General features: G+C 45.8%; 1 protein-coding gene across 3 annotated transcripts in view; it reads right to left on the minus strand.

Moving 5' to 3' along the window:
• The window catches only part of LOC124197928, a 56,377-nt gene that overhangs the window by 26,773 nt on the left and 15,397 nt on the right, over positions 1 to 14,207 (minus strand). For all 3 annotated transcript variants that reach the window (XM_046593512.1, XM_046593519.1, XM_046593527.1), the window contains exons 4-20: positions 12,174 to 14,016; positions 11,993 to 12,043; positions 11,703 to 11,925; positions 11,309 to 11,363; positions 10,663 to 10,759; positions 10,288 to 10,567; positions 9,770 to 9,895; positions 8,047 to 8,188; positions 6,290 to 6,487; positions 4,339 to 4,437; positions 3,570 to 3,689; positions 3,226 to 3,315; positions 3,020 to 3,151; positions 2,741 to 2,866; positions 2,473 to 2,557; positions 1,541 to 1,685; positions 807 to 1,299 (exon numbers count right to left, since the gene is read on the minus strand). In XM_046593512.1, coding sequence (XP_046449468.1) covers positions 807 to 1,299; positions 1,541 to 1,685; positions 2,473 to 2,557; positions 2,741 to 2,866; positions 3,020 to 3,151; positions 3,226 to 3,315; positions 3,570 to 3,689; positions 4,339 to 4,437; positions 6,290 to 6,487; positions 8,047 to 8,188; positions 9,770 to 9,895; positions 10,288 to 10,567; positions 10,663 to 10,759; positions 11,309 to 11,363; positions 11,703 to 11,925; positions 11,993 to 12,043; positions 12,174 to 14,016 — 4,305 coding nt within the window. The remainder of the gene's footprint in view (positions 1 to 806; positions 1,300 to 1,540; positions 1,686 to 2,472; positions 2,558 to 2,740; positions 2,867 to 3,019; positions 3,152 to 3,225; positions 3,316 to 3,569; positions 3,690 to 4,338; positions 4,438 to 6,289; positions 6,488 to 8,046; positions 8,189 to 9,769; positions 9,896 to 10,287; positions 10,568 to 10,662; positions 10,760 to 11,308; positions 11,364 to 11,702; positions 11,926 to 11,992; positions 12,044 to 12,173; positions 14,017 to 14,207) is intronic.

Genomic DNA, 14,207 nt, shown 5'->3' on the forward strand with positions numbered 1-14,207 from the left:
GCCAGACTTGACGTGCCATAAAGGCGATTTCGTCGAGCCTTTTCATCAATATAAGTTTTGGGCGTTGGTTCTTTATGAAAGGCGATAAGTTACTCGACGCTGTCATCGAGTCCTTGGCCTAACTTTCTTCAATTAGTCGATGTGACGATATTGCTGATGCCGAGGCAAAACTCTTACAGTCTAGAAAGCCATCGGCGTTATAAAAAAAAAGGGAGAAGTGTGAACAATATTATTCCGCGGAGAAACCCCAGCACCAAAAAAAAAAAAGAAAAGGCAAATTCACAACAAGGCCACACACGTGCTGATACTACCCACCCATCCTGTTGGTGATGCCGAACGGGAAAATGCCAATGACTTTGGCTTTGGTTCACACGCCAGCCAGCCCGGCGCCCGGCAGTACCTCGAATTGACGCGCTTCGCTTCATAAAAACCCGTGGCGCGTTCCTGATGTACCGGATGGCTTTGAGCATCGGCCACAAACAAAATCTATCGCCCCAGCAGTCCTCTCCACGCTATAGACGTGTGTATAAGCGCAAACGTTCCGCCATTTCCTTTTTTTTTTTGTTCTTCCTTCCAAAATAAATCCACTACCGCAACAACAACAGCAGCAGCAGTATAGAAAATGCGAGGAAAAGTCGGAACGGAATGTTCAAAATCCGCTCGCCCGGATGTGTGTAACACTCCGGGCTCGTGAATAAAGCTTAAGGGCAACATCTCTGTATAGATGCGCACTTCATTGCACATGCTGATGTGAGTCTACAACGTCTATAACACATCCAGTGGATTGACTATCGTTGTACACATACCGTCTCCGTGCTGGCTGCTGGATTGTCAAGGTTAATTCCCTCGAAGACAAGCTCATCAGCATCAGCAGCAGCTTCCTGATCCGGCTGTTGTTCCCGTCCGTCTTCTTCGGCCGATGGGGTGGGAGTTTCGCACTGTTGCTCGGCTATGGGTTCGCTCGAGCTGGAAAAATTCCTGCCAGGTGTCAAGTCGGACGCTAAGTAGAGATCATCGCAAGAATAGCTCTGGTAGAAGGCCGGTCCGGCGGCGGTGGTGGGTTGCAAGGAGAGGGACGTCGGCGTCGCAATTGGCATTGACGCCGGGATGGGGATGGCGCCCGACGACAGACAGCGATGAACTCGACGTAAAATAGCGATGCCACTCCCTCGTAGGCTTCGGCCGCTGCTATTGTTGTTGCTGCCTCGCCTCAGCTGTTGTCCTTCTGCTTCGCCCCTTCCTTCCTTATCGCACAAGCTGGCCGTGTTCCAGCAGTGCTCCCGATTTTGAAATTCATCCCTGCATTGTTATTGAAATCAGTGAGTGCGTCTATGCATCGCTCCATCAATCACGCCACTCGTCCGCGTGACTAATGCTGAGAGCCAACAGTTAATTGATTACTGCAAGACAATATGGTCTTGCTGGGTGTCCAAATATTTGTCATTTCTATTCTATTCCCTGCTGTGCAACTTAATCACCTAATCACAGACACAACCGAAAATAAATTACAAATAAATATCGATAAAAATTGAGAACTTACATTTGACGGCGGATAAGATCGACCCAGGTGAGCTTTTGCGTCCGATCTTTAGCTCGCATCGTGACGACAGAGCAGCCGAGATGGATAGAAACTTTTCCGATGCGGGCCTTGTCGCTTGCTCGGTAGACCAAGCGGAAAACCGGATCTGTCAGGAAACAAGGAAACATTACACATCACAGGGGGAGGAGGCTTTTATTGAAACGTAAGAACAGCAGCACTCTGGTTCAATTCGAGATCAGTCTTCAACCGCATGGTACACTTGCTCTTGTATCAACAGAAAACTATAATGGCCTCCAGGGTGCGTTGGAACAGGCGCAACACCTTAGTGAGGTGCGCGCAAAGGGGATCACTCCCGTATGCGATGAGACACCACTTTTAGAAAGGATTCCAACTTTAGACAAACACTTGGGAAAGAGAATACATAAAGACGGGCTCAAAAACCGTCGGCGCGTCCTATATGGAACGCAAATAAAGGCCAACGAACTAGTAAAAGCTTATTATGCATATTGTTTGAATAAAAGGAAAGTTCTTCGAAAGGGGGGGATCAGTAGGATCGCGCCGCATCAGTTGATAATGACGCTCTTTCGATCTTTTTCCTCCTTGATCTTCCTCTTTCTTTTATCTATAAATACCGTACATCTTCAACCGAATAAAAAATTCCTTTGCAATATGTTCGTCATTATTATACACGAATAAAAAACAGAAATGATCTTGATGCATCAGCGGCGGTCGTAAATAATCGATAATGATTAAACGACGCTTGCTGCTGGCTAGTACATATAAAGTGAACATAACGCTGGAGATGACAAAAGAGACAGGAGAGGACAGATATATAGGGTCTTAGATAATAGGGTGGAAGGACAAATATACCAATTCTGGGCAACTTTATTACGCAGCACGAAAGTATGACGAAACAAAAAGAGAGAACTCACTCAACTGGTTCTCGGCGGCGAGTAATCGGACCATGTTGCACAGCAGGATCGGCTCTTCTTCGACGAAATGAACGCCATTGTTCACCTGATGGAGGCAACAAACCAGAAGAAGATGAAAGAAATGCTAGGACTGACTAGGACAATGCGGGACAATGACGATGCGAATGTCACAAAGAAATAGTAAAAAGGCCGAAACTAAACAAAGTACGCTAGGGACTTTGGATCTAATAACTCTGAAAATAAAAGACGAGACATATTTGCTTTTTACGTGAGTGAACAGCAGGGAATCGGTGAATAGAAGAGCCCAAAAGCGGGTCTCTGAAGAGCCATTCCGTTTCCAAAGGAAGCCCTGATGCAGCAGACAGCCGTCATTGACATTTGAATGGAGTTTGGGCTGTGCAACAAAAACAAAACGTCCGTTATGTCCACCCGAATGCGTACCACTATTATGTCCATAGTATTACGTATTAGCCCATATAGGTTTATGTATATGGATGAGACACTTTGTGTAATCATCTCAGAGGAAGACATAATGGCGCAATATTACCTGGCGGATACTAGCAGCATAGACAATGGTCTGTTCTTGCTGCTGCTTCACGATCGTTGGCGGATCCTGTTTGGTGGATTCGATCGGCCAGAAAACTTCTTGAGCCTTCGTGTGAAATTTGTCGAGTGAAACCTGAAATTGATAATCAATGTTACAGAGCGTTTCAAAAACATTCAACTGGTCTCTGTGCTGGCGCGCTTATATACCTGGAAGGCATCCAAGAAATAGTCGACCCGGTCCTCGGTCTTCATCAGTTGATTCAACGTTCTCAGAAAGACGAACATCTCTTTCAAAGCCTATGACGTCACACGAAAGATGAACACCATGCAATAATAAAAAAGTGAAGCGCCAACCATTAAAAAAAAATAACCCAAAAAAAGTTGGAGCTCAACCAGTAAGAAAAACCGATAACGGCGTCATATCATCCATCTTGAATACATCGTCGATCAAGTCATGCAATATAATACTATATCGGCGACCGGGGACGGGATGATGGTGTATACATATATTTATTCGTTTTTTTTTAGGGGAGGGAGGGGTTAGTGCGTACCGTGAAAATGGCGTGGTATTGGTCACTGAGAACATCACGATCGGACGATCCCTGAGAGAGAGTGACGACTGAAGGCAAATGTTCAATGACGCGATCTAGGAGCTTCTTCAACTTGTGCAGCTGCACGGACATGATACCGGCGTGAAAAATAATTAATATGAAAAACAGCACGGAATTAACTTTTGCGAGTTATTTCTACGATCCTACTAAGTCAAACAAGATTTTGCAGCGCTGAAATAATCCTATAGGGAAATTCGACTACAAAATCCGAGGGTAAAAAGAACACGAAAAAGTGAATCGAAGCCTTATTCTTTTCCCACCGAAACAATTCCCATTTGTACAGCTGATGTTACCGTTAAGGAATTCAGCTCACGCAACCTTTGAAAAGGATCAAGCGTTTTCTATTCGCAAGAGTCGTCATGGCCAGTGCTATGGTCAATCGGCCCAAAAAGAAATAAAGCAAAAGAACGAGCGGTGTAATAAGGAGGAATCTAATAGAAATAGAATGAGGTTGCTGAAGATGAAGAGGGCAACGATCCGTAAAAAGAAAATGTTTGGTAGACACACAAGGGCGACAGCTCTCTTCTACGATCGATCCTGCTGCTGGGGTGTATACGGCGCAGTAGTGGCAGCAGCATTCAGGGAAAGGAAGATATGTGTGTCGTGGTATAGATGGGAGAAACAGAAAATGTTTAAAGAAGAAAACGGCTCGGAAGATGATGTTGTCGGGCGGGAGAGATGTTGTGCTGCTGCTCGGCTTCTCACTCACCTCGGAGGCAATCATCAAAGGCGTGGTATGGATGTTGAATGAGCGCAGCTGGTTGGCCATGATCATATAGTCGATGTGCTCCTCTCCCGTTTTCTCCAACTGAAATACGAGAACAAGAAAAAAGACGTACGTACGTCAAAGGATATTCTTTTGTTTCTGCTGTAATTCTCGCCGACGCGGGTGTAATGCGGCGGACAGCATATCCACGCTCCGATAGATTAAGCCCATCCACTGCGATGCCAGCAAGCGCATTACGTAACAGCGGTTGTACGCTCCAACGTATGTCTTACGTCTACTTTTTAAAAAATCAGATGATTCGGAATAAGAGTTTCGGGATAAAAGAAAATGGGTTGATTAGCTGTGTCGTTGCACAACAATGGGGCGGGCAGCGTTCTTCTTAAAGACGTCACCAGCTTTATTTTAGATTTTTAATATCAAACTTTTCGTTGCCTTTCTTCTGGTATAGTGCGGAATCCGTACTACGACCTCATATTTACTTTAAAAAAAAAACAACATACAAAGCCATGAACTGCTATGGCGTGAAGTGAAGTCTTATCGAATGTAAAAAAAGTGATTTAAAATATGTTAGATGCGAACATGCGAACGGAAAATAGGAGGGAGGGGAGAAGTGAACAAAGATGACGGGAGTTCTAAAGCCCTTACGAACACATGAATAACTAATAATCAGTATATCCTGTCGCAGTTTTTCTCCCAAGTCAAGTAGCATGCATAGCATGCTCTGGCCTAGGCTGTGGTATTAACAAGCATAGTAGGCTTACAAAATGTACGCTGTAGCCTCGGTTTATTATTATTGAGGCATGAGGAAACTTTTTTTTCGTAATGTAAGGATAACAATAAAATATCCGGTAGACGTCCTCATATAGTATAGTACGCAGAAGCATTCTAACCCATCTCGCGTTCTCCGATAGCTCGCGCAAGAGCCATGCCAATCGCTCTATATGGCGTCACCCATCTCAAGCGTGCACGGGTAGACATTTGAGTGTCTCACCCCCAGCTGGGAATTCTTGGGATATTGTGTGTCTGCGAGTAAAAATATCAAATAGTGATTACTGATTACGTAGTTAAGTGCAGAATCGCCGAGTAGGTGCTGGCTGTATAGCTGAGGCACTTGGAAGAAACGGAACAAAATTGCTAACAATAAGTCGAGGGATTGGTATCACATATACAGAATGGCTCTCAGATTCTGCAATAAAACACGGAAGCATTTCATGCTCTGCGCTATTCGGAATGTCTCTTTAATATGGCGAAAGTGCATGCGGAGGACTGATTATTATTTAGTTCTCAGTCTCGTGAACTTTGTCATGTGCTCATCCTAAATATGATCAATTGTTAAGGATATACAGGACGATGCGCGCAGCACTCGTTGCCGGTGCATTGGCTGCCCCTCGATCCGTCGATCGATATTCTAGAAGGCAACGTTATGATAACAAATCTGTCTCGCATATCTTACATTTTTTATCTCACATCAAATAGTCATCATTCGTCGGCATACCAAGTTCTCTCTTTCATCAAGTATCCTCGCAGCGTTCACCGAGTCCGTCCCGCCCATAAATATAAGCTATAAAGGCGATCCAAATGTGGATACTCTAGATTTATAACTGGGCACTTTTCAATTAATAATTCAAAGTTTAGTTGAGGATGCACCGGGCCAGAGGTAACGCGGTATGACCGATTCGTTTTCACAGTCCGTCCATTTCTGAACGTGATCAGACAAGGTCGACGCGTACATATACACAATTGCAAATGTATCTAGAGAGTGATGTGAGTATATCCTTGACTTTCCGGGAAGTCATAAATGACAACGCGATGAACCGAGGGTCAAGGCGGAGATGATGAAGCGGGGCAAAGAAATGAACGAGGCGAAGGAAGGAGGAGGCAATAGTAATAATATCGACATGTTGTTGTATAGCTAGTATATATATATACTTGCCATGGATAGATAGAATACAGCCTTGGCGGCTTTGTCGGTTGATTGGCTAGACGAAGTCATACGATGAATCGAATTCAAGAGCCGATGCACTGCTAGGGTCATGGCTGTCTCGGCATTGACCAGTCCGTGCTTGACGCGGTGAATCTCCTGAAGGTCCGAAGACGAGGCCGCCATTTCTTCGTGTGGGGACTCGCGCAGCTGACGGTCAAAAGTCGAAAGAGCGCGCATGTAACGTTGCAATAAATAACAATTAGCGGAAATCGAACGTCTGATCTTATTCCTATCGGCATGGCTATTTTTTTTTGCTCCATTTTCTCATGTGGCTTTTGCAAAGGAACGTGACAGAATAAGGAGCTAATAACGGGAAAAGCGAAAAAAAGGACGCGGTTGTCATGGCAACTTTTCTTTTCACGCACATTCCGCACTCCGAAGAAGCGCAAAAAGAAATCTAACGGGTATTATCCAACTCTATAGCCCAGCTGCTACTATAATAGAAGGCAACTCACCGGATCGAAGGCATACAATCATCACAGAAAGGATGTGAAAATAAAATACGGAGAAATAAAGAGAAAATATGAAGGGGGATGAAAGATGAAGGGGAAATCAGAAAAGAGGATATCAAAGAGGCAGCCTTTTGTACGCTACGTGTATGACCTCCCTTGTTGATGTGGTGATGAATAGCAAAAAAAAAATTAAACCAAAGAATCATTAAGAGACGGATGAAACCAAATCCAAATATCAGAATGAAATTACAACAAATTCGACAAGGCCTGCTTTTTCCTTGACGAGTTATGTGGACGATCGATCATTGACGCACTGCAAGTCCTGTGTATTATTAAGGAGGGTTTCTCGTGTTTCGATTCTTGGATAAAGTCTTTTGTAGGCTGCTAAATGTCAAACACGTGTAGTCGTTTGTCTGCGTTTGTCTTCTTCCGAAAAAATTCCCAATAACTCGGTTGGTTCTAGCTTCAATACACTGTGTAAACTTTCAATTATACAACCAAAATGTTCACGTGACAAAACGAAAACATAAAAAAGAAAAAAAAAGCGGAGTAATATATTGAACCAAAAAGCTTCAATGGTAAAAATTGCAAAGAAATTCTCGGGATAAATGTGGGAAGTATTTTTATTTACATGGAATAGCAGTATACATAAAGAGCGCGACTTCTATTATACAGAGGTTTTGCATCACCAAAAAACGTGACACACAGGGAAATACCAAAGACTGAATACAAAAGACATGTACAGCCGAATGTCGTTATAAGATGTGCATGGGGAATGGATATGCTGGGAAACAAAAAAAATGGTGGTCTACCATTCTATTTCTTTTTTACAAAGGTAATACGGTACATTTTTCGACGAAGGTTAAAAAAAAATAGAGTATACAAGAAAATGTCAAATAAAAGGAAAGTACGGTAAGATACAGGGGGGAATCTTATACGATTTAAGGACAATAATTTTTTTCAGACGAGCACACCTCCGCCAATTGATTTATTGAATGCCACTTTGAGCGGCGGCGGTGCAGCATTGGAAATGTTAATTCCCAGCTGGGCCGTAGTAGTATTACTGGCACTGTTCATACTCGGATACCAGGACACTTGGCCGGCGTTTTCTACTACTACGCGACGGCCAATAGCTCCGATACCGACCGACGTTGCAGCAGCAACAGTCGATGGTTGCTGGTGGTGGGATACCGGCATTGGCATTCGGCCCGCGGCGGCCATCGATACACTGCCACTAATATGCGATTGATTTACCGGGCTTTTGAGTTGTCTCTGCTGGATGCTGCCTGAATGCAACTCTGCAGCGGTCAGCTGGTCGGAAGTGACGCTTCCGCCTCCTGACGGTTTCTGGCCGCTCTTCCGATAAATCTCCAATGTCAGCGTGTCGCCGGCCGATCTGTTGGAAGGAAAACACACAAATTTAGATGCGGCCCGTAAAATAAAGCGACACGTCATTTCAGGGGACATTCTAATCCGACATTTGAATATACAGATTGTATCGAGCGCCATTAATATCCTCCCATGATTGGCGACGGGATCTCCGCTGTGTAGAATAGATGAGGGTCTCAACTTTGTTTGTTGACGCTTGGAATACTTTCCCATCAGAACATTTCCCCTGCATTACACTGACATCGGCCTATACTGTTCCGCGTTGTCGAAGGGGATGCGCTGTTCACTTCTCCATCACATTCTAGTATATGTATAAGCTCTCTCTCGCATCTCTATCGTCCTTATACAAGTATAACGAATCCAGGCGAATCGATTTCTTCCTCGGCTTCACGGAAAGGCGGAAACGAGAAATAACGAAAGCCCCTCTACATAGAGAGAGAGAGAGAGAGAGAGAGCTGGGCTTGAACGATATACAGGCCCCTATATCTTCCAATAGAAAAATATTTCCCCCCGGCCTCTTCCTATGAAGCAAAAGAGATAATGGGTGCGTATATATGGCAACGATGATGTGTGCCAAGCCCTTTTTTGTCTGACGCAAAAGAATACACTCTTGTTGTTCCACGAGAGTCTCCACGTAGTGTGGAGAAGAAACGAAAAAAAGAAAAAAGGAAGAAAGTCGAAATGTCAGAGGGACACGGCAGCAACACGCGCGCTCGGACACGTATTTATATTGGAAGAGAAAGGATCCTTTAACTTCAACAAAAGACAAACTTACAGGGCAACACCATCACAAGGAGAAATAATGCACACAAAAAAATTCCGTCTTTTAGACTCTTTTACTTGTTGGCTGAAAGCATCGCAGAAATAATATAGCGGAGGACTCTATTTAGACAGGATTGCTATCTGCTGGGCAACTTTCGGCCGATCGTTATCCTGCGCGTCCAATTACGTAAGCGAATTTCACTAGATGGCATGTTGCCGTTATTTATTTCTTGGGGCGCCAGACTACAAAGCCTATACATAACTCTTGCGGTAACTTTGACTTTACATCACCGCGTCTATTTTCGTGTCTTTTCTAAACAAAGGCGCTATACCATCCCAAGGAGCGCATTACAGAGGCCCGGCCCCAATGTCTTTTTGTTTCCCTATAGGGAAGCTATACCCTTGTAAAAAAGCGCGTTACACATCCGTGAAATTTCAAAGTGTGACCAAAATAACTGCACCTACTCCTCCCAACTAGTGGTCAGCAAGAGAAGGCGGTCCAGTCTGCAGCACGCAAACTGCGTCGATATTTACAACGGGAACCTTTAACGACGTAAACGGTGGATGTAGCGTCATGCAAAGTCCACACACAGCAATCAAAACTATCGGAAGAGGATAATCCAAAACTGAAACAACCGCCAAGTATATGGAAGTGACGAGGACAAAGAAAAACAAGAAGTGGTCGAGAAGGGCACACACAGCAGACGCTCCCCAAAGTATATATCGACCCGTATAACATGAGCCAGACAAGAGGGAGCGGCGGCTCATAGCCGGGATGTGGACGGACGAATCGGATTAAAAGTATGGGCGCGGGCAACGGACTTACTGAATTAATTGAAGGACTTGCTCTTCATCCATTTTAACAACGTTGTGGCTGCCGACGAAGACGATGTAGTCGGCGACGCGCATGCCAGCCAAGTCGGCGGCTAATCCGGGTTCAACTCGCTCGATCCTGTCGAAAGAAACAGCAATAAATTGATTAAAAAATACTAGACTCCCTTTAGAACTCTTATGCAATATTTCTAGGACGTTACAGCAGCAATATACTATGGAGAGGGGGGATGTAATTTTCAAGCCACTTAGAATCTCTAACTTGTTTAAGCTGCGCCCTTCGACGGAAGAGCGCACGCGACTTCATTAATTCGGAATTTATTCTCGAGCGACGTTACTAAATACATTGACATTATCAGCCCAATAAGTCTAAACTTAATGGTATTTTATTTGATTTTACTTTATTGATTTCCGTGTCCTCGACTTATTGATTTGCATTATTAGCCATCTAATTAGTCCACGACATGATAGTAGGCCTATTATTGTTGTCGAATGTATATATCTCGGCCTTACCTCGGCGGATGTGTCCACGTGACGGAGAAACCGTATCCTTTAGGGCCTCGTTTGAGGTTGACGGTGGTCGTATACGGCGTTTTGCCTTTCGGTTCCATCTCCAAAGTCGGACAGCGTGGGGGAGTGTGACGGGTGTCCGATCCTGTCATCTTCGACCCGATCGAAGACGGCGACGGACTAGGTCCTCGTCTGATCCGATCCTGTTCCTCTACGACTCTACTGTCCAAATCACTGTCGTCCACGACGACCAGATCCTCCTCCATGTCGGGATCAGTCGGTACTGCAAGTTCAAATAAAATCAACATGAAATAAGTTTTTTTAACACGACACAATTTACAATAGAAAATCGACGTAACAATTGGCTGGGTGACTTACCGATGGTCGAATTGTTCAAATCAATTTGCTTTTTCACGGCAAAGTGACGCTGGCGCCCAACGTTCCCGTTCAACAGTCTGTACCACCCGCTCGCGTCCTTTAGCAAAAAAGGAATGAAAATGACATTTGAGTCACGGATCGTGAAATGGTCAACGACGGGAAAAAGTAAAGAGTACATAGATGGGGAGGGGGAAGAAATGCTACAAGAGTGTATATAGCATTGTGTGTGTGTGGGTCGAATCGCGTGTGCTGTCGTTTTTAATCCTGTAGAAAAGAGGGCGAGTTTGCGCGACAGACTAATAGGTTTAGAAATGAATAAAGACAGCGGCACATCAGCTCTCCCGACTACTATAGACTGTATGCACACTGCGCTGTCGCTTCCTGGCTCCGGTTTCGTCCGTTTCTCAGTCCGTTCTCATGAACGTCGAATTCTCTAATTCACGTCAAGGGCTTCTTCTTCTTCTTCTTTTCTCTTCCAATTTCATCCATTGGATTTTCGAAGCGAAAGGGAATGCGTGAGAGAGAAAGACAGAGAGAGAGAGAGAGAAGAGCGTCATGCAAATGAGAAAAGACTAACACCAGAGAAAAAAGGACCTAGTCGAAAGTGTGGATATATAAGCAAGAATGAATCAGTATATATACTCACTTTACGTATGACGTGACTGACGCTGAAAGACATGCAGCCCCTGAAATCGCTCCGACTGCGCAGAGAAAATAGAATCGAACAAAAAAAGAGGAGAGAATTAGAAATTGACAGATTAACATATGATAATGAAATTAGTCAGTGGAGCTAAGGGCTTGATTGAATCAGCTCCTCTCGCATCTATAATATCGACTCTGCTGGGCAGAGAACGAGAGCGGAATTGTCAAGCAGAAAATAACTTGGATGCGCTTCTTGGAAATCTCAAAGGTTATTCTTATTTATTATAACAAATGAGCCCGGGAGATGCGAGGAATTCGTTTATACATCGCCAGCATTTGTCTTGAAATGTCTTGCCTCTTTTCCACTGAAATTTTTTCGCCGAGTGACAAGTACTTACTTCTTTTTTGCATCGCGATCCCAAACGGAGATGAAGAGCCGCTTGTAAAGGTCAGCCGAGAGGAATTCGAACGAGAACTTCTGGTCGTACCAAGGATTGTTGTCATTCTTGACTAGCGTGGTCCGACAAAATGTTTGCTCGGGACTATCCGGAATCAGCGACACTTTGACGTACGAATTGCAAGGTCTACCGCTGTTGGATTTCAGGTAGCGAGCCGATTGAACTGTGTAATAGACAACAAGACAAATGAGACGCACATCAAGGAGCCGAATTATTGATCTCAATATTACCGTGAATGGTCAGTAGACCGGAATTGAGGTAAATCGCCAATTGCAGCTGTCCTGTTGGTTGGAATAAAAAAAATATCGATCGATGTAAGCATTTTGATTCGATTAACGTCGTTCAATACGTTTCTGGCATTGAGGTAATTTGATCATTTAGGGAAAAAAAGGGGGAAACATGTATGGAGACCTTTTCCGTGCAAAACGTCGGCAGCTTTAGGTCTTCGTGAGCTCTTGCGACGCCTTACGGTGTTTGAGCTCTTGGTGCTGTATGTGCTGCGGGTACTCAGGGCCGTCTGGTCCATTTTGCTGCTGGAATTGGCCGTCGTGTTGACGGTGGAGTAGCCTCTTCTGCGATGATGGCGCCTTCTGCCGCCGTCCCGTCGATTCTTCTGAGGCGTCGAGACGCTCTGCCCATCGTGACGCCATATTCGGCTACCGGAGGGCGTCGAAAGCGGCTTGCTATTGTGGTGGTGGTGGTGGTGACGGCCCTTGTTGTTGTGGTTGCGTTTTTTCACCGGTGTCGTCTCCATCAGGGTCGTCACTTCGCGACTCTGTTTGGCCGCCTGCAAGCGGGCGTAAAGGGCCTTGTGCGAATTCCAAGTTTCACAACTGTCGGACGCGTAATCGTCGCCGATTTGGGTGCCGGACGTCGCATTATTCGTCGCCGCGTTTTTAGCCGAACGATCCAAGTCGTCGCAGTTGATTTTAGTCAAATCGCTGTAGGCCATGTAGAGCGGATTCTCGGCGGCCGTCGCCCGGCTGGCTAATCTCAACGAAGCCGCCGAGGCGTTCTGCAAGTCCGTCTGAGTGGCAGCGTTTTCCCGAATCGGAATAATCGACTCCCGTTTGTACGTAGCTCCGCCCGATTTTTTCTTGCGGCTGCACTGGCACGATCCGCCGGAAGATCCACTCGACGATGTTGAAGAAGGCGAAGGGTTGGAATAGGCCATTTGACATCGACACTGGGTCATTGGTGGCGGAAGCGGGCGGCGGACAGATGTGCAACAACAATGCTGGCAGTGACTGCGGCTGTTTGGTTGTTGCGGCCCGTCCATGAAAGAGAGGTTGTCCATGTCGCGGACGGTGTCGGACAGCATGGCCTCCATTGACCAGTCGGATGGCTCGTACAGCTCCGAGCAATCGTTGACCGAGGCGTCGTTGAGCATCAGCTCCAACCGGTGAGCTCTTTCGTGCAACAGTTGTTGCCTCCTGGACGAGATTGGACGAGAAGAGGCTCGTTTGTAAATTTCTTCTTTCTCGTCAATGACTTTGGTATCCATTTCTTCAATCAATTCGTTTCGCTTTTCCTGCTCTTTGGTTTTAGACTGCTGGAACGGCGGGATCATCCAGCCGAACGGGCTGGTAAAATCGCCGGAATGCCGTAGACTGCGACTCCGGCTGTGCGATACGTTGAGCCTGGCTTTGAACGCCATGACCGGCTGGCCCGGTTGCGACGGCATGTTGAGGTTTTCGTAGTCGGCGTCCTCCGCCTCACCCGTCGCGGTTGTCGCCGCAGTTTTGGTCGACGCCAGGGCCAGCAGCGAATGGCAACGGCGGGAGATTCTCGGCGGAAGACTCGGCAATGGATCCACCGACGCCATGTTGCAGTACAAGTGATCGGACGACCAGGACGAGTCCTGCTGATCCACATTGGCCATCAAAGTGGACGACGAAGAGTTAGAGGTCGGAGTTTTCTCTTCCGGCATTCGCCTGCTGAAGAAAGGTGAGGCCAGGGCCGAGAGAAAGTGTGGATCTGTCGTCGAGTACACGCTGGAAGGACCAGAGGGCAGTGGCATCGACTGTTGTTGTTGCTGCTGCTGTTGTTGTTGTTGTTGCTGTGACTGATTCGACCAGCAATTGTAGTAGAGGCTCCGCTTGTTATCCGTCCGCGGTAGCGTGTTGTACACAAAAGGTTGGACGGGCAACAACATATCCTCGGCCAAGCTTTGCCGACTGGCCGCCAATTGCGGACTAGCACTGGCCGCCCGGCTCAGGGAAAGCGCTTGAGCCATTTCCGCCACACCGGAATCCTGTCAAAAAGATTTAAACACAAAATTTCTTTTTATAGTTTCCATGTCATTTGAACTGAACGCGGAGTACACGGAATGTTAGCCAAAAAGGCCAAAAAATGGTTTTTCGGTGGGAATGTGCTGGAATTACACAAACTCTCTGCCGGTTTTTTTTTTCTCATTGTGAACGCTTCCAGTTTCCCTCCCCCCGG

Source organism: Daphnia pulex, chromosome 1, assembly GCF_021134715.1.
Source record: "Daphnia pulex isolate KAP4 chromosome 1, ASM2113471v1".
Classification (NCBI taxonomy): Eukaryota; Metazoa; Arthropoda; class Branchiopoda; order Diplostraca; family Daphniidae; genus Daphnia; species Daphnia pulex.